The sequence below is a fragment of the Acipenser ruthenus genome, chromosome 3 (genome assembly GCF_902713425.1).
Source record: "Acipenser ruthenus chromosome 3, fAciRut3.2 maternal haplotype, whole genome shotgun sequence".
Classification (NCBI taxonomy): domain Eukaryota; kingdom Metazoa; phylum Chordata; class Actinopteri; order Acipenseriformes; family Acipenseridae; genus Acipenser; species Acipenser ruthenus.
This window is the reverse complement of record NC_081191.1, coordinates 82434800-82459077: the sequence shown is the minus strand read 5'-3', so window position 1 is coordinate 82459077 and position 24278 is coordinate 82434800. Positions and strand designations below refer to the sequence as shown.

The 24278-nt window shown below is 38.9% G+C and overlaps 1 protein-coding gene across 3 annotated transcripts; it reads left to right on the top strand.

Annotated features, from left to right (window-relative positions):
- The first annotated feature begins 1479 nt into the window (after nt 1-1479).
- On the top strand, nt 1480-20421 carry LOC117394769 (YTH domain-containing family protein 3-like). Of its 3 annotated transcripts, none has more exons than XM_059017420.1 (5): nt 1480-1555; nt 2789-2813; nt 4653-4732; nt 8706-10409; nt 19448-20421. In XM_059017420.1, exons 3-5 carry the CDS (start codon nt 4667-4669, stop codon nt 19469-19471), a joined length of 1794 nt encoding a protein of 597 aa, XP_058873403.1. In that variant the 5' UTR covers nt 1480-1555; nt 2789-2813; nt 4653-4666; the 3' UTR covers nt 19472-20421. The 3 variants fall into 3 exon arrangements, with proteins under 3 accessions (XP_058873403.1, XP_033849203.2, XP_033849202.2); XM_033993312.3 differs by lacking the exon at nt 1480-1555 and adding an exon at nt 1917-2346; XM_033993311.3 differs by lacking the exon at nt 1480-1555 and adding an exon at nt 1917-2346 and having other exon boundaries at nt 2786-2813.
- The last annotated feature ends 3857 nt before the right edge of the window (nt 20422-24278 follow it).

Sequence of the window (24278 nt, the reverse complement as noted above, 5' to 3'; positions counted from 1 at the left end):
GGATTTGTGGCACACTCTACAACCCGGTTTCTCAGAGACTTCGGATTCAGTGGCCAAGAGTTGCGTCGCACAGTGAAGAACTTATCCGAAGCAGCAGAAAGGCGCAGCAACTGGCTGTGGTTGAGATGGAAAGATTGTGCCTGGGGATTTCAAGCACAATAGAAAGAAAGAAACGCTGATGTACAGGTAAGTAAGCTGGGCTGAGTTGAGTGGGGGACGGAGGGGGGTGATACTGGGATGCCAGAATCACCGTCGAGCCCTCTTGAGGTGTCGTGGGCTAGTCGACGAAACACTGAGGATGGAAGGTGCCCACTTGAAGACCCCAGAGATGTACTCTACTTAGCTCAATCCAGACGGTTGTCATGCTGATGCGCTGGGGAGGCCGCACTGTGGTTGATCCCCAGAGCCAGCATCGCAGCCGTTGTGTGTGCTGATGCGCCAGGGAGGCAAACTAGCTGATCCCTGGAGCCAGCATTACACTTCAGCCATTAACACCAGACAGAAGGATATCTACATCATCATATGGAAGGAAGCGCAAATGGATGGAGATACATATGGATCACATTAGTTTACTGTAAAGCTACGTCTTAGTTGGTGCTTATCTTGGCGAGAGCCGAGTTCAAATCAGCATGAAGTTTTAACATCTACTCTCGTGTAATGGAAATCACAAAAACAATTGTTACTACCTAAGTTGTGTTTATACATCTATCAGCAATGATTTAATTATGCTAGCATTCAGTTATAGGTCAGAATACCAGCGACTGGATTAGCGAAACGTCTACTTTACTGTGATCCTGGACCTTTGCAAGCGATCTTCTTCCTTGTAAATGACTACCACCTAGCTGGGTAAAAATTGATATCCATTATAAATGACATGTTGCATGTTTGTACTATGCTGTTCCGTTTCTGGGGTAAAATTATGAAAAACATCCCGCAGCCAGTTTTTCTGCACTGGTAGTAAATTACTGTATACCTGGTACTACATTTCTCGGACGGATAGCTCAAAAAAATTGTTTGCATTGAAGAAGGCAGCTTTAAATTAAGCAAGTAGTTTTTATTTTATTCGTCTGTCCCAATACATGTTGATTCCACTTTTCAACTGTCTTTGCACCATTAGTAAAACAAAAAAGATTTCACTTCAGAATTGTCTTCAGGGTCAGGGAATTTCACTATCCGGCTGCTACACAATAATGTAAGAAATGCAAACATATTGCCAGATGTTATTTTTTAAAGTGAAGATACATCACTAGTATTGCATGTGATTGCTTAAAACCTTCAGACCTACCTACGGCAGGTATATTTACGGAATTATTTTGTTTAGCATGCGCTAGCCTATACCCATTGGGCGGATCAACTGGAATTATCGGGTTATTTGATTGGTCGATAGAATTCTAGCACTCAATCAGAGTTTAGATAACACAAGGCTGCATTCCTGCAAAAATTGGTCAATTTAGTTTTCTTCAATAATTTTATAAAGCGATATGATTAGTTTGGAAACTGTATGCGGAAAAAAGTGTTTAAATGACGGTAACCTACCGGGGAATCGGTAGGGTTGGTATGTATGCAATCATATTAAAATATGGTTCCAGATTTAGTTTTTTGTCATATAAGTTACTGTACTAAAATGAAAGTCTGCAAAATGAGGGTAAAATAACATATAGTTAAACGTGGCTATACATTGGAAAGGAAAGGTGCAGTGGTTTAGTTTTAAACATGGTTTAGTTTTAAAACTATTTTACATCTATGTGTCCCTGTTCTGGTTACCCTAGCTAAAAGTCATATTCAGAAACGATACTTTCGTTCATGCTCACTTCAGTGTGCTCTCTCAATGTTAAAAACAATATTAAGTGAAGTGAGCACACAAGTGATGTTACTAAATATGTCCATAAGTATTCTGCTTCTGCACATAGCATTCAACAACATCCTCTTCTATCTTTCGTGTTCACACGTGACGTAGCACGACTGGCGACGTTATCGGCGGAAGGTCACCGTGGAGCGGAAGTGAGAGTGGGTGCCCATCCGCCATTGTGGAAGCGAGATAGCGCAATATTAAGGGAGATTTTTTTTTTTATAATCAGGCAACAGACACAGTTCCTGTGAGTGATAGATACTCCCCCTTCCCTGCCTGAGAGATTCGAAACAAAACGAACTTTGACGTTTTTAAAATCCGGGAAACAAATAACACCGTGAAGGGAAAGAAACAAAACAAAACAAACAAACAACACCGCCTTTAATAGGGACAGATTGAATACTGTAACCAGAGACAGAGGCGAGAACGCGGACAGCAACATTATACAGCAATCCGCTCGGGTTTCCTGAAGAATGTGTGCCGCCAGTGTCGATCAGGTAGAGTCGGATCTGAGGAGACATCACTCTGATGCCCGGAATGGCAAGAGGACTGCTAGCTGTATTTTAAACTTAACACGGTCAGGGATAGCCAGGATATGCATGCATGATACCACTGACTAGGCCAAGCAATCTGCTCTCACTCTCACCAGTGATGTCTGATGCTGGAGGGAGTTTTAGAATTGTCTATGGGATAGGGAGTTGATGACATCCGGTCAGTAATACCACATGAATAAGCAACAAGCAGGTTGTGTAATCTATAGTACTAGCAATTAAAAAGCCCATTCTAAGGGTGGTGGGGGGTCTGTGCTTGCTGATTGTAAACGAAATTCAACCGCGGCTACAAACTATATTAAAATGTGTCTGATGTGAGTGTACTGACCATAGTTTATCCTCTACCCCCCCCCCCCCCTTTTTTTATTCATGCATGATTCGAAAGCAGAGACCAAAAGGACAAGGGAATAAAGGTATGTTAAACATAGCTGTTTATATGTGAAGATGCTGTTCTGTACTGCATTGTTATAGTTGTGTAGGAGATGCCACCCATACTTAGTTTGTATGATATCAACACTAAGTGACATGGTGCAGTTGAAGAACTCTTTTAACTTTGTTTATTTCGTGTGTAGGTTTTTGTTTCGTCACTACACAAAGAGAGATGGTATTGATTAAGTCTAAAGTGTGCTTACTATTGTACTGTGGTTGGCTGTTTACACATTTAAATGTGAGAATATTTTGCAGGTTTGTATTCATGCTCCTGTGGTACTATTTTTTATAGTTAATATACATTTACTGTTAGTTTTAGTTGTCTTCCACCAAGTTGCCTATTTGAGTAAATGAAACTCCATTAAAACAAGCATGTCTGTGATGTTCATCCTCCACCCACACTAAATATAAAATTAGAGCTATCTGTGAGATTAAAAAGCAGATCACCATTACCTGCATCTACATTGTTTGTCATAAAGACAGACAGATACCTACATATAGGCTACCCCCTATATTTCATACACTCAATAACTTCTAGAGAATTTCCAGCCAGGTTTCATTGCAATTGATTACGATCATCTTCAAATCTTCAGATTATATTGGTGTAGATTACATTGGTGTTGCATCCTACTGACAAAATGCAGTAGGATGCTACACCAATTGTTTTCCAATATGCATGTTTTGGAAAGTTCAACACAGTTGAGAAATGGTCAACATTTTTTTTAAAGGTTTGCCAAACCATCATATGATCCTAATTTTATACAGGGCCAAAATTGGTTGGACATCTACACTATTGCTAGGTCAATTCCAATGATGTGAATGAAATTAGCCCTAATTGTTAAACAGTTGATGCCACATCTTTTTTATAAGGCATTCCTTGTCCTCAAGCTCTTTTTGCAAATGTTTTGACATGTAATCTATATTTCTCAGTACATACTAGCTTAATGCCAGCGTTACTGGCCCAGCTTAAATTGTCCGCGACCTGCACAGACCTTTAGTTTTGTTTCCCAACAGCTGGACTGCACTTTCTATAGAGGATGATGTCTCTTGAATGAGCTATGCTGTCATTAAAAAAATATTCACACAGTTCCCCTGTAAATTACGTTTGTAATTTATTCAAGGTTGATAAACTGATACATTGTTAGTGCGTTTGTAGTTTTTTACAACCACCAAAGTTCACTTTAAATAAAATGTACTAAGTGCTGGCAACTTACAATTTGGTTTAATTGCTGTTAAAAGATTGAACTGTGTGAAAGTGGCTCTATCAATTATCTAATTAATGCTTTGTGGATGTTTCTTTACTTCAATCCACCACAGGAACACGCACCTTTTTAAAAAAAACAAAAAACAAAAAACAACTTGTGCACCTGTTTCAAGCTGATTCTGACCTACTGTGCTATGGACAATTTCACTTTGGACAGTAATACCTGCTTATATCTGGATTAATCGGGTGCCAGAGCTATCCTTCCCCTCCATCCTGGACATTTGTGGAATGTTCATTTTTACTTTGTGTGACCTTTTGTCCAGTAAAATGTCTTCACTGTGACACAGACTACATTTTTGGTACACAGCAGTTAATATTCTTTCTGTTAACTTCAATTGCTTTTTTTTCTGGCTACAATTTACTGTTTCAACACCTGGCCATATCAATGATACATGTCTTGCATCCAGAGGTTTGAAAGATTTAAACTGTAAATTTCTTGTGTACTCTTTGCAGAATGTAATATATATATATATATCTACATTGTCTTACTTTTAGAATTTCCTTGGTAAATTATTGAAGGTTATATCTGCTGAATCAGAATTCTTTCATTCTTTTTCAGTGCAAAACGGCTCAATGCATCAAAAGGATACAGTAAACGATGATGACTTTGAGCCTTATTTAAGCAGCCAGACAAATCAGGTAAGCGTGGGAAAAAATTGTGTTCCTGTGCTGTGTACAGTATGTGGCGGCTGTCTGAGCCACTAATAGAACTTTTAAGTATATTATTTGGCAACTTATTATAACATTTCATGAGTTCAAACTTACAAAGCAAACTATTTAGTAAAATTGACTTAAAAGCAAAAAAAAAAGTATTCACAGAGGATAGATTTTGTAAGCTTGTGATCCAGTGCAAAGTTTTCATTACACTTTTTCTGTTAGAAATAAAAGCAAATAACAAAAAATGTGCACCTACCTAAGTTGCTACTTACTACAGTAGCCTTTTAAACATTATAATTGTTTTTTCCCTAGAAGTTGTGATGGTATTTTGCACTGGAGTAAAAGCTTAATTGTGTCTCTAATACTAATTATTCATTGGCCAACACTGTTTCTTTGTTTTAGCAGTCGCTGTTACATGAATGGCCATTGTGTTGTATGCTTGGTCCTGTTGATTAAGGATCCTGATTAGGAGTCAACAGATTATGGTGTTAGGTCTCACAGTGATTGCAATTTAGATTGATCTTTTTGTATTTATCTCTTTTTTTCAGTTTGTTAAAATAAATTGCATGCATGTGTGTCTTCCCATCTACTGTGATATGTTTTTTCCTTTGTTCGTTTAATTTACAGCAATTGAAATTGGCCGACCAATATTGTAGATTTCCAATCTCTCTCTGGGAATGTGTTGCTTAATACTGATTGGGACATCTGTATGGTGTTTCAAAATAGCAAGGCAATCACATAATTCAGAGGCTGCGACAGGGTACACCCTGTGTTTATCTGTATTATTAGTGCAGGTGTGGCAGCACAGCAGGGTGTGTGTTATGAGGAAAGTATTAAGTGGCAGGTAGGGAGTTAAAATCCTCCCTGCAAACACATGTAGGAATGTGGCTGGAGCTGTTAATTGAATAAATGTTTAAATGACTAATTAAGCCATGGGTTTATAAAATAGGTGTTCACGGGTGTTGGGGGAGAATGAGAGTGTGGAGAATTAATGTCTGTGTTCGAGGTGAGGGTTAGGCATATATAGGAAAAACAACACGTATGAGATGTGAACATTAAAATACGTAGAAATGATCGGGATTACCCCGTAGCAGTCCACTTTAACGATCATAGCCACAACATTTCTACGTTGAGATTTTATGGAATTGAAAAAAATTCAAACCCCAATAAAGAGGAGGAAATGTAAATGAATTAAAGAGGAGAGAAGTTTATTGGATCTACACCTTAAAAACTTTAAAACCGAAAGGCCTTAATGAGGATTTTGATCTGCGATCTGTGCTATAAGAACTTTTTTAAACAAGTAATGTGATTGGACTTGCCGGTATCATTTTGATTGTATTGTTGACATTTGTTTGTACATAACAACTTTTTTAATATAATGAATTGCCTATTTAGGAGGGTTTCAACGAGTATTTGTAATGTCTGTACTTAGATTTATTGAACAATTTTCTTTGTATATTAGTAATTAATTCCGGAAGTGTTGCATTGGTTAAATTGTTAAGCTTTTGTGACATCAAAATATGTTAATATTATATAATATCACGTATAATGTTACGACTCATGGTGTAGAGATGCCCTCTAACAGGCGTAATTCTATTTAATAGTATGAAATTTGATTGCTCTTAGATAATTGATATCCAGTTGAATATCATTCATTTGAACTGATTGATTGCAAATTGGTGTGCTTTTTTAAAATGGGTTGACATTTCTAAGATGATTATGCTCTGACGAAGGTCTGACGACCGAAACGTTGGCTCTTTTCTTTTTTTTATTTCTTTTAAACAGCAAAGTGAGATTTTGCAAAATGCAGAGTGCAGGATTTTTCGATTACTTCCTGCGTTGTGATCTCTGACGCACCTAAGGCTCCACTTATCGGGGGTGCAGGCGTTTGATTTATTTTGCTGTGGTGTCCTGAAACTGTGGAATGAATATATATATATATATATATATATATATATATATATATATATATATATATATATAATAATATACAGTGCCTTGCGAAAGTATTCGGCCCCCTTGAACTTTGCGACCTTTTGCCACATTTCAGGCTTCAAACATAAAGATATGAAACTGTAATTTTTTGTGAAGAATCAACAAGAAGTGGGACACAATCATGAAGTGGAACGAAATTTATTGGATATTTCAAACTTTTTTAACAAATAAAAAACTGAAAAATTAGGCGTGCAAAATTATTCAGCCCCCTTAAGTTAATACTTTGTAGCGCCACCTTTTGCTGCGATTACAGCTGTAAGTCGCTTGGGGTATGTCTCTATCAGTTTTGCACATCGAGAGACTGAAATTTTTGCCCATTCCTCCTTGCAAAACAGCTCGAGCTCAGTGAGGTTGGATGGAGAGCATTTGTGAACAGCAGTTTTCAGTTCTTTCCACAGATTCTCGATTGGATTCAGGTCTGGACTTTGACTTGGCCATTCTAACACCTGGATATGTTTATTTGTGAACCATTCCATTGTAGATTTTGCTTTATGTTTTGGATCATTGTCTTGTTGGAAGACAAATCTCCGTCCCAGTCTCAGGTCTTTTGCAGACTCCATCAGGTTTTCTTCCAGAATGGTCCTGTATTTGGCTCCATCCATCTTCCCATCAATTTTAACCATCTTCCCTGTCCCTGCTGAAGAAAAGCAGGCCCAAACCATGATGCTGCCACCACCATGTTTGACAGTGGGGATGGTGTGTTCAGGGTGATGATCTGTGTTGCTTTTACGCCAAACATAACGTTTTGCATTGTTGCCAAAAAGTTCGATTTTGGTTTCATCTGACCAGAGCACCTTCTTCCACATGTTTGGTGTGTCTCCCAGGTGGCTTGTGGCAAACTGTAAACGACACTTTTTATGGATATCTTTAAGAAATGGCTTTCTTCTTGCCACTCTTCCATAAAGGCCAGATTTGTGCAGTATACGACTGATTGTTGTCCTATGGACAGAGTCTCCCACCTCAGCTGTAGATCTCTGCAGTTCATCCAGAGTGATCATGGGCCTCTTGGCTGCATCTCTGATCAGTCTTCTCCTTGTATGAGCTGAAAGTTTAGAGGGACGGCCAGGTCTTGGTAGATTTGCAGTGGTCTGATACTCCTTCCATTTCAATATTATCGCTTGCACAGTGCTCCTTGGGATGTTTAAAGCTTGGGAAATCTTTTTGTATCCAAATCCGGCTTTACACTTCTCCACAACAGTATCTCGGACCTGCCTGGTGTGTTCCTTGTTCTTCATGATGCTCTCTGCGCTTTAAACGGACCTCTGAGACTATCACAGTGCAGGTGCATTTATACGGAGACTTGATTACACACAGGTGGATTCTATTTATCATCATTAGTCATTTAGGTCAACATTGGATCATTCAGAGATCCTCACTGAACTTCTGGAGAGAGTTTGCTGCACTGAAAGTAAAGGGGCTGAATAATTTTGCACGCCCAATTTTTCAGTTTTTTATTTGTTAAAAAAGTTTGAAATATCCAATAAATTTCGTTCCACTTCATGATTGTGTCCCACTTGTTGTTGATTCTTCACAAAAAATTACAGTTTCATATCTTTATGTTTGAAGCCTGAAATGTGGCAAAAGGTCGCAAAGTTCAAGGGGGCCGAATACTTTCGCAAGGCACTGTATATATAAATTATATTATATACTTTTTGTGATGTCATCTTGTCACAGAAGCACATTCTTTTACAGGATGATTTATCCCTGGCTTACAAGTGACTAAGAGTATCTGTATCTGGGGATACAGATAGAGGTATGTCAGTATATGTAGGCCTACAAATGTCTTTGTCATCCTACTGATGGCACTAATTTTGTGTTTAGAGAAGAAAATCTCATAAAAATGTTTTGGTTTTAATAATTAGGTAGCATTTGAAAAAATCAATCCCTGTAGGCATGTTATTAAATGTCTGCTCTTTGTATATTAGTTGTATTCATTTTTTTTTCTTCTTTTAACCCACAGAGTAACAGCTATCCACCAATGTCGGATCCCTACATGTCTAGTTATTATGCCCCTTCAATTGGATTCCCATACTCCCTTAGTGAAGCAGCCTGGTCCACAGCAGGAGACCCCCCTATGCCCTATTTGACCACATATGGACAGATGAGTAATGGCGAACATCATTTTATCCCGGATGGTGTTTTCGGCCAGCCAGGGGCCTTGGGCAACACGCCTCCCTTCCTGAGCCAGCATGGATTCAACTTCTTTCCTGGCAATGCAGACTTTTCCACCTGGGGGACTAGTGGTTCTCAGGGACAATCGACACAGAGCTCTGCCTACAGCAGCAACTATGGCTATCCCCCCAGCTCCCTGGGCAGAGCTATCGCTGATGGGCAGGCTGGATTTGGCAGTGACACCCAGCTCAGCAAGGTACCTGGCCTTAGCAGCATTGAGCAAGGAATGGCTGGGCTGAAGTTGGGCGCAGACATGGCGGCAGTGACAAAAACGGTAGGCTCGTCCCTGGGAGGTGCAGTTGGCATGAACAGCATGGTAGTCAACAGTATGCCCCCAGTCAGTTCTTCCGCCCCCAAGCCCACCTCCTGGGCTGCCATCGCCAGGAAGCCTGCAAAACCGCAGCCCAAATTAAAACCCAAGGCAAACATGAGCATGAGTGCTGGGACTGCTGTCCCCCCGCCTCCGATAAAGCACAACATGAACATTGGCACCTGGGATGATAAGGGGACCATAGCCAAGCCCCCAATGGCACAACAAGTGCTACCACCCCAGCCCCTTGTGCATCAACAGCTCCTGGCACAGCCACAGCCCTTGATGCATAACCAGTTGTCTCCTCAACAACAGCATCAGCAGCTGCACTTGCAGTCAGCTCAGCCACCTCAACAGCTGCCGCAAGGACCTGTGCATCATCACCATAATCCACATCATCAGCACCAACAACATCAGCCTCAGCTGGGGCAGCCTCCACAGCTACAGCAACCTTCTCTACAACAGCAACCTCCCCAGCAGCAGCAGCAGCAGCAGCCTCCACCTCAGAACCGGTGGGTGGCTCCTCGCAACCGGGGCGCCAGCTTTAACCAGAATAGCGCTGCAGAGAACTTTGGTTTGGGGATGGGAGCGCCCGTTAACGCACCCCCTTCTGGGGAGGTTCACCCAGTGCTGGAGAAACTGAAGACCCACCACAACTATAATACCAAAGACTTTGACTGGAACCTCAAGAATGGCCGTGTGTTTATCATCAAGAGCTACTCTGAGGACGATATCCACCGCTCCATCAAGTATTCCATCTGGTGCAGCACTGAGCATGGTAACAAACGTCTGGACGCTGCCTACCGCTCGCTCAGCAACAAGGGCCCTCTCTACCTGCTCTTCAGCGTCAACGGCAGTGGACATTTTTGTGGAGTCGCAGAGATGAAGTCGGTGGTGGACTATAACGCCTATGCTGGCGTGTGGTCTCAGGACAAATGGAAGGGCAAGTTTGAGGTCAAGTGGATCTTTGTCAAGGATGTACCCAACAACCAGCTACGGCACATCCGCTTGGAAAACAATGACAACAAACCAGTCACCAACTCCAGGGACACTCAGGAAGTGCCCCTAGAAAAGGCTAAGCAAGTGCTTAAAATCATAGCTACTTTCAAGCATACCACCTCAATCTTTGATGACTTTGCACATTACGAGAAGCGTCAGGAGGAGGAGGAAACCATGCGTAGGGTAAGTTTTGTTTTAAATAAAAAATGGTGAATAAGCTACTTTTTCATGCTGTTTTGTTGAGCTAATGCTCAAATGAGACCATTTATGTGCATGTTGGTTAAACAGGCTCTGCAGAAGAGGCTGTTTTGAATTTCTATGTAAAGGTTTAGGATCCCATTTAAAATTCACTTTTAGCGTGGTATTAAAATGCACCTGGGGGCTATAAAGACAGAAGCATATTTAAAAGTAAAATGGAGCCTGAAAAAAGCAGAATGTTTGGAAAATTATATTATGGAAACTACCATCAGATGGTAGTTTCCATAATATAATGTTATATAGTCAGTTTTGTTATCTCTATTGAAGTCGCAATTGTCAGTTTCACTACCTAAACTTCCTTTTGCAAAAACTTCAGTGGAGTAGGATAAATCGTTCTACAAACAAGATGGTTTGCTGTGTATGTATAAGAAATGCACTCCTTTCAAGTATTATACTACAACATTATCTTTAAGACTACATGTGTACATTTGTGTTTAAAAAAAATAAATAAAAATAAATAAAACTAGCATTGTTTTTTTAAAAAAAAAAATGTTTTCATAATACTGCAAGTATTCTAAAACGTCTTGTATTGTGCCTGCCTGGCACCACAAAGATTACTGAATATTTCTTCATCTGTTCTGAAAAGTCATCCTGTTAACTTTATATTTTTAAAATATACTACTTTAGTCAGGGTTTCGTAAATTGTGGGTAATGCGTTACTCAGGTGATATAATACCATGATAGCTATTTGTCTGTGCGATTAGCTCAAATATTTTAAGTGTAATTCGTAGCAGGGTTTTCAATTAGTTTTAAGGTATGGGGGGTAAGCATGTGAGAGGGATTCAAATGGTGCATTCTGGTGCATTTCTGCATGGTTTAAGCATGTGCTAGACTAGTAATGGTCTGCTGGTAGTGTAACAAAGTACTCCATTAGTGCAATGAAGGAGCTTTATTTCAGCACTGCTCACAGCAAGGCAAAATCAACAAGAAGTTTAAATTGCAGCGTGTTTGTTCTGATGTTTTCGATATTAAATATGCCACATTGTCATATTTTTTTTTACTGCAGTCAAGTAAGCTGCAGTACATTATATTTAATTCTTGAAATTTTAAAAGTATTTCTGTGCATTCTGTTTTCACCTTTCTGGTCAGTCTGCTTTAGTACAAAACTCATGCTACATTACTGTTTTTCATTATGGTAATGTCTTAAATTACCGTGCCTGCTTCTTTGGCTGAATATTATCGGCTCATCTAACTTGGGAATCTGCTGCGCAATTAAGGCCATCTTCACACTACATGACCGATCTCAAGGACCGTACTCAAAACGTTTTGATTAATCCAGTTCAAAGTGTCCACACTAAAGTACCATTTCATGCGAAGTTGAACACACGCTGTCCTCCGAAGCGTGTGCCGTCAGCCGCCCGCTTCTTTACACACTGCGAACTCACCGTGCAGCTGCCTCAGAGCTACAGCGTCGAAGGACAACGCAGCTCTGGGCAGCTTACAGGCAAGCCCGCAGGCGCCCGGCCAGACTACAGGGGTCGCTGGTGCGCAGTGAGCCGAGGACACCCTGGCCGACCTAACACTCCCTCCCCCCGGGCGACGCTCGGCCAATTGAGCGCCGCCCCCTGGAAGCTCCCGTCCACGGTCGGCTGTGGAATAGCCTGGACTCGAACTCGCGACATCCAGGCTATAGAGCGCATCCTGCACTCTAGCGAGTGCTTTTACTGGATGCGCCACTCGGGAGCCCCCAAGTTTGGTCACAGTTCTTAGCAGCGTAATAGACTGTGGGACTTAATATGACATTATCCCACCATGCACTGTATTTATGTTTACAACCCAGCAAATATGGAGCCTGTGCCCACGGAAGACATAGTACTTCTTAGCATTAATGTTATGGCTTTGTTTCTTAAATACACAAGGTACATGTTTGCGTTTCATTTTGAACTCTGAAGTTCTCCTTCACCAATTTCATCACTCCAGGTATCAATGTGCTTTGATTTCGGCATCTGATCATGTTGCTCCATGATCCACCATTTTACAACAATCCTCAGAAATTGTATATGGTACCGCAGTACTGATAGTCGCTCTCAACTCCTTCAGGCGCCTGTTCTGAGTACTGTATTTGTAATGTCCACCCAGCAAAACATATCAGAATGCATTGTGGGATATTGGAGGATACACAAAAAATGTAGTTCGGTATTACAGCATCCACACTTCAAACAAACCGCACTATCTGATGCAATCTAATTTAGAACCGGACTCAAGACTACTCCCGGTGGTGGTCTTGAGTCCAGTTCTCGAGTACGTATTAAGTATTAATTGCTGCGTCATGTGGACGCTAACTATTTAGCACTTTTAAGCCGGTTTAAAGGGATAGTGTGGACAGGGCCTAAACCATCCTTAAACTCCTGACGGAAACAGTGTTGTGGCTGCTAAAGATGCAAAAGACGGAAAAAATCTGTTTGTGGGACTTTATTTAGGCATTCTATGATTTGGCTGGCGAAAGATAATGTTGGTTTATTGGAGTTTATAAAAAATACTTTTTTCAGCTTTTTTGTTTAATGTTGAACTTTTTGCTGCATTACAGCCCTTCATTAATTTTCTTTAAGTTTTCAGGGCCTTTTGTTAATGGCATGTGAGCAAGTGTTGCATGAACCTGGGGTTCCATATTCTGCTGGTGTTATACAGCATCTCTCTGCACTTAAGCCTCTATAAATGAACCCCCAATAGCACATATTTAAGATACCACAACAACATTTTTTTTTTTTTGGTGCATATATCTATTATGTACTATATATCGCCTTCCGGTACGATAATATGACAAAAAATGGACTGAATGATAATACCCGAAAATAATTGTAATATTTAATAAAAGTAGCTGCTGCGAATATAGTATTTGACGGTGGATTGTGCCGGTCGCCATCTTATTTTGAAAACCCTGCTGTAGGATATAGGAAATCTTATAATAGTCTGTATTCTGTTTTGCAACTGTTACCAGAGTTACCTGTTTTCAAAATATTGGATTGGTAATAAAGACACAGCATGAAGACCTGTGCAAACCATGGTACTGATTTAAAAAAGTAGAGTTCATACCAGATGAACCCCAGGGGCTGTTCAGGGCTCCGGACACAAACTTTTTGCCTTTGGAGCCAGTGGCTCCTGGCCAAAAAAAAAATATTGGCCGCCAAATCCAATTCTTGAGTGACATCTTAGCAGCAAGTTGGTTACTGCCATATTCAATGACTTATTACAAGAACTTGCTAAGACACTAAAGTGAAAATAAAACAGTAACTTAATATTTATTGCCTCATTCTGCTGAATGGTTAATCTATGCATCTAATGAATGCAATGAACTTGGCATGTTTCTATTTTAGATATGTTGCAAGTGTTGTGTATGGAATTGGTGAACGCACATTTAATTGTGTACAGTTCTAATATGGGAAATAACATGCTGCAGCTTGCATACTAAGTGTTAGTGAAGTACTAATCCGAGAGCATGTAAGATAGCCAGCTTTTATGTTTACTATTTATTTTTCCAGTAAAAAAGTTTCAGTGAGTTTTTTTCTGTTATACAATATTAAATATACCACAACAAGCACATTGTCGTATATATTTTAGATATTTCCAAACCTTTCTTTTTCATTACCACAAACTGAGAGCTAAATTTAGTGAATGGCAGTTTTTTCTACTGCAATCAAGTAAGCAGTGTTTTTTTTTTTCTTCTCAGTAATACAATGCCAAATTGCAGTGACAAGTATTTCGAAGTTCTGCTTTCACCGTTCTTAAAATGGTCAGTTTGAGAAATAAAAGTAGTTTTCCCTGCAGCACCTGACCCTGCTTTCAGATAAAACTCACGCTACATTTACATGTTTTTCATTATGGTAACGTCTTAAATTACTGTGCCTGCTTCTTTGGCTGAAGAGATTATCGAGTCATCCTCTAACGAGAGAAGCTGATGCGCGATTACTTCATCCTGAAACACCTGAAGGTAAACAATGTAACCAAATCTGTCTGGGATAGATGCAGCTGCTAAAGAAGATGAGATAAATGAAACTTTTATTTAGGTATGCTAAGGTCTGACTGGCGAAAGACAACATCTTGGAGTTCACAAAACACTTTTCAGCTTGATATGGTAACATTTTCACTTTTTATTATTTACCTTTTTGTTGCGTTTCAGCCCTTCATTATAATTTTGTATATTTTAGTTTTTTGTTCTTTTAAATTTATTGAATGCAACTGTTCATAAATATTGATACATGTTTTTAAAGGGAGAGGCTGTATTTTTATGTTGCAGGTGCCAAAAAAAAAAAAAGAAAATACACTTGGCAGACAGGGCAGGGCAAGGCAGGCAGTGGTAGCTACAGTGCTGCGGGGAGGGCATTAACTGTGTTGCTGGTCGTTGCTAAGAGACACAGACGCAAAATAGAACAGGGTTTTTTTCACTACACTGCATTTGAAGTTACCTCACTAGTAACAGCCTTTCAGAATGTCAAAAAGGCCTGTTCCAACTGGAAATTCCACAGCTAAAAAGCTTAAAAATTAAAAACTAACACCAAAGTTGTGAGTGGCAAGTCAGTTTCCTAATTATTGCTACGAATCGGATGGTACGGTGTTCTGCAAATGCAGTCAACATTCAATTGACTGGACCTATAAAGATACCTGCAAAGATAATTTAATGTCAAAAATCCATCTAGAGAATCAGCGACGCTCCCTAGCACTAAAAACCACAGATAGTATGAGATCTGCAGGATTTACAGTGTGTGCTGAGGCCGATATCCCATTGGAAAATTTGACAGTATACTGCATAATTGCAGAATGTTTTGTTGAAATTGTTGGTATCTTTTCTGTCATCATAATTTTTTCCATTGCATTCTAATTCTGAATAAAGATTTTGCATATAATGATTGGCTTCCAATTGTTAACACTGTGACAAGCAATTTTAAATTTAAAACAGAAACACAATTACATTTTTTAAAATGGGGGGGGTGGGGGAAACTATCACAAAATACAAAGAAAATCTAGCAGATTTCATAGGGCCCTATTTAATGGATGCTGATGCTGAGCTGAATATGACTTACTGTATAGCTGTCTGGTGGGAGTTCTTCAGGAATTGACAAACTCCACATTGTCAAATAGGCATTTTAAAGTTGTCGCACAGACGAGTTATGATGGCTCAGAACCGGCACTGATGCAGCATTCTGGTCTGTGTGAATTAGCTATACAGTCACAGAGCCGCCATATTTTATGACGCCTCTGAACCACTTCGTGAGGTGGTTCAGAGATGGCACTGAACCGTCTTAACTGCCTGTGTGAAATGCTATGCCGGCACTGAAGCACTATAGTGGCCGTGGATTGAAAGTCAACATCCCACGTGACTGTGTACCGGACGTGTTAGGTCTTTTTGTCGTTGGTGTTACACGCTTTAATTTTTTTCAAATGCAATGGCTGATCAAGAACGAGGTCCGGAAGAAATTAAGGAATTGTTAACTTTACAGACCGACGGTGAATTCACAAATAGAAGGCCTGAAGAGCTGGACTCTTTTGTCTTTTAAATATGTTATATTGACGCCTTTGCAATAAAAATAAGTGACCTACATTGTACGTGAAGCTCCTGCAATTTGACACTTAACAGGTTGTTGCATCGTATAATATAACTGAAAATTAAAATCAAACAAAATGCAACCAAATGTACTTCTTCGACAAACGATGGTGCCATTTTGCTTTGTGATTTTATTTGTTTTCCGTTGCCATGAAAAGTTTGAAAGCTGTACTCGCATGATCCCTTTGCCTGTGTGAAAGGGTTATGACAGTATTGTACCAGCATAGATTGTGCAATTTCGTGCTGTGTGAATGGGTATTTTAAGGAATCTTCGAAACGTCTCCGAGACGGCTCATTAGCGGCAATTGTGTGTGAAAGGGGTATTGAACACTCAACTTGTGCCATAGGATCATACTACAAGCTATTTGTAGAGAGCAAGTAGCTGAAGCTGCTTCTGAACAAAATAAATCTACACTGTACTCTGTTAATAGTAAAAGAAAAATCACTGTAGTTTAATAATGTACATGTTTGATATGCATCAAATATAAATTGAAAACCCTGTCCCTATTGGTGTCAACGATATTTCTTTCGTAATAATAAATAAAAAGCAATATTTACAACTACTGGATTATGCTATTAAAAGTATGGCTATTTAACACAAACTGAGATACAGATGTATTATATTCTGACATTCATGCGAATGGGGAGCCGTTCATTAAAATGTTGTGATTCTATTAATGAGAGCTCAGCAATACACATTTTATAAAATAATTAAGCAGCACTGCATTCTGAGCGTACAGATTTACATTTATCAAGTAAATCAGGATTTTTTTTGTAGTTTAATTATCGACACCATATGTGTTAAACCTGCATTTTGATAATCTGTAGCTCCAACATGCAAGAAAAAAATATAACACCAGCATAATGTAGTAATTTTCTGTAAAATAACACATTGAAAACTTATACAACAAAGGATTTTCTTAATTTAAGGTACATGCAAACTTCACCTACCATGTCACAAATACCAGGGTTTTTTTTTCCATGACACGCACTATTTTTTGTCAATAATGGACTTGTTTGTGTGTGTGTGTGTATAACATACCAAATATTCAAAAACATTTACCTCAATAAAATTACTTTTCATAATAAATATAAATGTGAACAAATGTTACAGTGCCTATTGGTACAAAGTATTGGCAAAGTATAAATTATTTTTAAAGTTTGGCATGATTGTGTCTCTCCTATTTCCAAAACTCTTTACATCCTCCTCAGATCTCCCTCTCCTATTTGTCTTCTGCCATCAGCTGACAAGGGCTCAGCTGATATCCCATCATGCCTTTATTCTTAACCACTTCAGCTCCAGGACGTACGCATGTACGTCAAATGAAAGAGCACTTTCAGTAGCATGCCGAACCTGCATTCGTCAAGGTTTGCCGTCTACTCTATGGGGTTTTATTTTTTTTCCAATCTGATCTCTTTGTATACATGCCTGTCAGGTGGTGATTAGTGTAGGGTGAGAAAATGAATGTCCAAACAGTCTTATAATTACCAAAATAGACCATTGCTGGTATAGGGGTAAAACAGCAGGTTTTCAGTCCCAAACAGAAAGGTTTCACAAAATAATAACACAGTACAGTAATCCACAAGTGCACGGGAAAGTATCCCGGTTGTGGTACAGTGGTTGTGCTGTGCTCTGCAGTGCTAGTCATGTTCGGTGGCTGCAGCTCCTGACTCGCTAGTCATCTGCTACACAAATAACAAACAGAAACATAGCGCTCTAGCTGCGTCTCCTTTGTACTGAGATTTGCAGCTCAGATTCCTTCTCTCTCTCTGTCATAATGCCCTAAAGCAGTGTTAGTAATGTGATATGTGTTTCGAAGGAGAGATCGAAATCATCAGGTGACTTTATCATCTAATTGCTTTCTGTGAGAACATCCCTATCTATCTGTAAAGACATTGAGAAGAGTCTGAGGTACCGCAGGAAACAATCAACGATCTAAAGTATATACATAGTATTTCATTTTACAACAAAATGTTTTTTTGCATTCATTTTATATATATTCTGTCTGTAATTTTGTACATACTTTATATATGTATATATAGAAATGTGAATATTTTTGTTATATATAAAACGTTTATTTGACTGTGTATACATTTTTCTAACTTATATATAAAATATGTGTGTGTAAAATGTAAAAAAAGATAAAAGTTTTGTCTGTTTTGCTTTATTGAATATGACTATCTGGTACACAGGAGCCTAAAGGGTTAATACAGATGTTATACATGTATTGACTTTGTTCCAAATATTATACCAATTTCAGGGGTCAAAACACCAATTACAATCCTTTCTAAATCTGGTACCTTGAGTGCACATTCATTTTTACGTCTGGAGTTGAAGCGGTTAAAGGAGTACAGCCTCTATACATGACATGAACTCGCACTATCTCCGACAGTGGATGCATATTTATTTATTTATTTATTTTATTTTTATGGAGGGTATGCTACATATGTATAGCTATTATGTACTATATAAGAACATAAGACAAACGAGAGGAGGCCATTTGGCCCATCTTGTTCGTTTGGTTGTTAGTAGCTTATTGATCCCAGAATCTCATCAAGCAGCTTCTTGAAACATCCCAGGGTGTCAGCTTCAACAACATGTGATAATACAACAAATTGACAAGGAGAATACCCAGAAATAATTTTAAAATGTTTTAATAAAAGTAGCTGCCGCAAATACGGTTTTAGACAGTGAATCGCACCGGTAGCTGGCTTATTTTGAAAAACCTGAGATTACTTCACATGATACAGTTCATATTATTAAACCCTTAGGTTGAACCTTGCAACCCTATTCAGTGCCACATGAACAAAAAATGTGCCCATAAACCAGCCACTAGTCAAAGAACTATTGCCCTCTCACACAGCAGTCAATTGTGAAAACACTTTCACTCTGAGATCAGTTATAAAACAGATATTGACTGTGGTTTTCATCTTGTAGTGGAAAACTGCCTCTACTGGGTTGAAAAAGCTTTCTCCAGTGACCATTGTTTCAACTGCGAGGCAACATTTTTCCACTATAAGCCTCAATATGTGTACAATGCTGCTTATCAAACAGTAAGGGGGTCTAATGTGGCTGTAGTTTTGTGATCATGTGACTTAGTTGCTGGGTGATGGATACTGAAGATTTTGTTTAGGCTATATCTTAAGAATCTGCATTACGGGTACATGAACCAATTCCTATTTTAAGAAGGTATGCAGCACCCCATTAAAAGGCTTGTTGTACTAAAATGTCTGCAAAAATGTAGCAGTCCAATCTAAAAGTGCAAAGTGTTTTTAATTTCCAGGGACAGGTGTGGTCCTTGAAGGATGAATGCTGTAATTGCTAGGTTGTACAGCAGGCAAGGTGTTACTGACTTGACATTAATTCTGTAGCCTGTTTTGTATACTACGTTGTTATTCATGTTCTTCTTTGCTTCCTTTACAGGAGAGGAATAGAAACAAACAGTAACCTTCTGGAGATGCCCCTACTAGAACTGCAACACTAATTATGTAGACCTTTAAATAAATGCCTAACTTCAGAGGAAGAAGAGGGTATAAAATGTTTTCTGCTGAAGACTACATCTCCGAACACTTAACACAGCAGTGGACTCTGTATTGGTTCTTGATGCATCTGCCCTTAACTTCTGTCACACACACACAAAAACATTTGAATTGTATCTTTGTTAAGCTTCTTCCAATATCTGGTGTCTTCTGTAACACATCCTAGTAATAACACAGGAGACTTGAGCGATTGTGTGGATTTCTTTAACTTTCTTTGGATTTGTTTTGTTACTAACAAATTAACCAGTGTAGTGGGTTCCAATGATGTGAGGTTTCCCAATGCTTCAATCTTTGTGTTGTAGATTTTTTTTTTTTTTTAATTTGGTAAGTTTTAGTGCTTTCAGAAGAGGAAGAAAGAAATCTGCAAATCGTGCCAGAATTAGATTGAAATGATCTTGCCCAAACTCTATAATGCTATGTGGAAATCATGATCGGAATTAAGGCAAATCACTCTGCAGTTTGCCAAATGAAAACCAACCACAAATAATCATACGGTTGTTCTAGACTGACCTTTCCCTTGTTTACAATTTTGTTTTGTGTACTACTAAAGAGAATATTATCATGCGGATTGGTGGGTGTCACCAGTTAATACAGTTTTGCCTGTAATGATGTAATATGAAAAAGTGCATTTGTCTAAGGAGAAATTTGTTTGATGCTACCAGTGATCAAAGTAACCTGAACTTTGAAGTAAACATACCTCAGTCTAAATCAGACTTTTTAAGACCTCAGTAACTGCATTTACAATGTAAATTCCTAGCTCTGTGTGTTTGCCTGAAGGCAGAATACTATCAAGGAAGTGGCAATTTTCTCCTCTAGGTGATTCAGTAGCTAAATAAACATAATACTTGTTTAGCGACAGTAATGCTTTGAGTTGTTTCTGTTATAGTTTTGTGGTCTTTTTTGTGTTTGGGGGAGGGGGGTAGGCTTGTCTGCATTTACATATTATTAACTACATGTTTTAAATTACTATGATCAGGAAAAATGTGCTTCTGATGAGGTACTCTAGTCCATATTAAACCCACTAAAATGTTTGCATGATTAAAGTAGCATCCAACCTCAAAATTGATTGAAGAGATTTTTTTGCTGTTAGTCTGTAAATGATTTATTTGGAGGGTTGATACTGCAGACAAGCTGTTATGTATAATAACTAGCTTTTAAGGCTTAAATGGAAATTTAACATATCAGAAGATTTTTTTAATTGTAAAATATTTACTGATAAACACATGACAATTATTCTGATATGCAGATGTAAAAGAGTGAACCTCCCCTTTAATCAAACTAGCCCCGCCTTACTTTTGTCTACTTTTGCCTTACTGCGCTTGCGTGATCAACTTATTTCCGGGTCAACTTATTTCCTACGACACCGGGTTTGGCGAGATTTTTTTTTAAAATATCGTGGGTACTGCATCCATTTTAAGTTTCTGTTTCTGTTGCACATTAATTCCAAGTCCCAACATGCACTCACATTCACTGAAATCCATGATAACTGAAAATTATACAGCCTTAGCCACTGTAAACAAATTAAACAAATAAAATGTTTTAGTCTGCCTCGATATGATCAAGCTGAGCTAAGGCAACTGCGCCTTAGTGGGCTGAAAAAAGCTTTGGTGGACTGGTAGGATTGGGTCGATGGGCGCCTGTCTCCAGTGACCGAGGGACAGCTGCACCAGTCTCCAGTGACTGAGGGAGCGCCACACCAGTCTCCAGAGATAGGAGACTACCTGCTGCTCTAGCCTCCACTGCTAGAGGGAGACTACCTGCTGCTCCCGCCTCCACCGCTAGAGGGAGACTACATGCTGCTCGTGCCTCCACCGCCAGAAGAGGAGCAGGAGCTGCCTCTGCCTTCACCGCCAGAGGGAGAGCATAACGCAGTGTCAGTGCAAAAAACCCTGTCACTAGACTGAAAACAGATCCTCTACAGAACAGCCATCTGTCAGCTTCTTTGTAAGTAGTGCGTGTTTTGTATGGACTCTGGTAAATACAGATTTTTTTAATTTATTTTAGAGCAGATACTAAGGTACACTCAGTTACTTTTTGATATGGTAAGTGTTGAAATGGTAAATTACTAAGGATCTATAAGATAGGAATTTTTCCTACAAGTGATGGCCAAACATGAAATATTTACTATAGAAGCTGTTTCACTTTCAATGGAACTACCATAGGGTGCATTTGCAGAAATGCATTTGTATACTTATTTTTTCCATATGTATCAAATCCTATGTGGGCCCAATGTCTGCGTCACCTTCAAACAATATCATCTTTAATATTTATCACATTACTGCTAAACAACATACTGAACACTGAAGTTGTTTAAAGATAGCACTCACATTAAAAAAAATGGGTACAAAACTTAATAAATTAGCAAAATTGCACAACTGGGCCTACTTAGGATTGGGGCCTACATTGTTTAATTCTGCAAATATACCATTTGGTACTATAGTTCCAATAAAGGTAAAACAACTTCCATAGTAAATGTCTGTTATGCAAGTACCAGCAGTTTTGAGCCTAGTTATGTTCATAATTGGTAATAATCATGATCTCATACCCAGTAGGTGAGATTAGAGACCAGGAAACCAGATTTGGATCTAATCTTACAGATCAGAGACTGGTCTACCTGAGATCTGGTACACATAGCAGCAAAGCCAGCAGCTGTGATAGGACGGAGCATGCCAACTGATTGAGAGAAGATGGAAGTGAAGCATAGGGAGTAACTGCACTGCTAAAAACAGGGTACATTACATAATAGAAGGATCATACCAGCTAGGAAGTGGGTGAGGGGTAGACTATGTCTGAAAGTAGTAGAGCCTGTTTAAAATATATCTTCAACAGGAGCATACAGCTAATTTTACAGAAGATTAATTAGTACTGTTTGACGTCTGTAAAACCGTGTTTTTACAGGAGCAAAAATAAATAGATAAACAAATATGGTCAAACCTTTTATAATGTAAATCTACAATATTCTGTCAAATCACTGTTAGGCTAGATGGACCATCTTTGCTCAAAATTAACATAAAACGTCATGTTGAACTAGTCTCTTAAACCTATGCCTCTGTGACTAATACTAAAAGATTTTTTTTTAAAAATTTAATGTAATCATTAGTAGGTTTTATCCACTGACTTTTTAAACCAACATTTTTGTGGATATCCATCACTTCCCAAATAAAGAAAGGTCAGAGACGTCTGAAAATAAATAAACCCCAGCATTCTAACTTTTGATCACTACAAAGAAGCTCGCAAAAACTGGACAAAGGTTTGCATTGTAATATACATAGTTGCCACCAGGTGGCACTGTTGATTTCTAAATCCCAAAGCCTGAATTCAAACATTGAAAATTACACCTTTCCAGGTTTCTGTCTACTGTGAGACTATCATATCAAACAGGTTTTAGAACCTAGACCTCTCGTTTTTTTCATTGAGGATGTGGTCTTTTTAAATAATTATTTCTAAAAGCCAGATATAACGTGTCTGCTGGCATCTTGCTTAATTTTACAGGCTTGGATTCTATTTAGAGGCAACAGCTTCAGCTGCGTAGCTATAAAGTCCACATAATTTGCCACTTTGATACAGATCTGTGCCTTAAAGGTGTTCCAACATAACATAACCTCTGTAGTTAAGTTGTTGGCACTTTGTTAAAAAAACAACAACAAAAAACAGATATAGTTATTCTGTAATGAATTAGGTTGAGGTAAGGTTGGTTTGCCTTCATTCACCACCTTGGTTGCTGGTTTGGTCAGATCTCGGGAGCTCAAGCATGGGTTGGTTGGGGTGCTCCAGTTCCTCTCTGATGGTCCCCGGGGTGCTGCCAAAAAGGAGGACCAGATTTCCAGGTAAATATCGGGGTTATCAGGCAGCAGTGTGGAGTAGTGGTTAGGGCTCTGGACTCTTGACCGGAGGGTCATGGGTTCAGTTCCCGGTGGGGACACTGCTGTTGTACCCTTGAGCAAGGTACTTTACCTAGATTGCTCCAGTAAAAACCCAACTGTATAAATGGGTAATTGTATGTAAAAATAATGTGATATCTTGTAAGTCGCCCTGGATAAGGGCGTCTGCTAAGAAATAAAATTATAATTATTATAATTATAATTATAGTTTTACGAGGGCGGTCAGAAAAGCAGCTCTCCTGCTTCTGTTTGTAAATGCAAACTGTGTAAAACTGGTGAAGTTCATCTGTATCAGTCAGTACTTCTGTATATTTAACAGACCCATATTGAAAACTAATTTTACATTTTCAGTATTCTTGAATGGGTCAAATATTGGGTGAAAATCAGTAAATACCAACCTATAACTTTTCTAAAACCCGTGAAAAATCAGTAAAACCTGAGAATAAAGGGCCTTGACTTAACTGTCCATGTACACTTACAGTTGTATTACTTCCAAACAATAGAAAGCTGTGAACATGCATATTATGTGTTCATTATGTGTTCACAATAGTGCTAGATTGGGCTATTGTGTAATAAGATTTCAGTTCTTTACAGTAATTTTCTAATCTTATGGTTTTGTTTCCCAAAATGTAATTAAGTGGGGGTGGAATTCCATGTGTTTGAACCAGAGTGTGATAATAACCAAAATGGTATAATCAGGAGCTTGTCCCCATTTGCCCCATTATACTCTGGCTGGGTGATAGTAAATGGAGGGTGACATTGACAGGAGTGATATTAAGCCAGCTTTAACCTATTATGGCTTTCAAAACTGACAGCCTGCAATCAAAGCAAAGT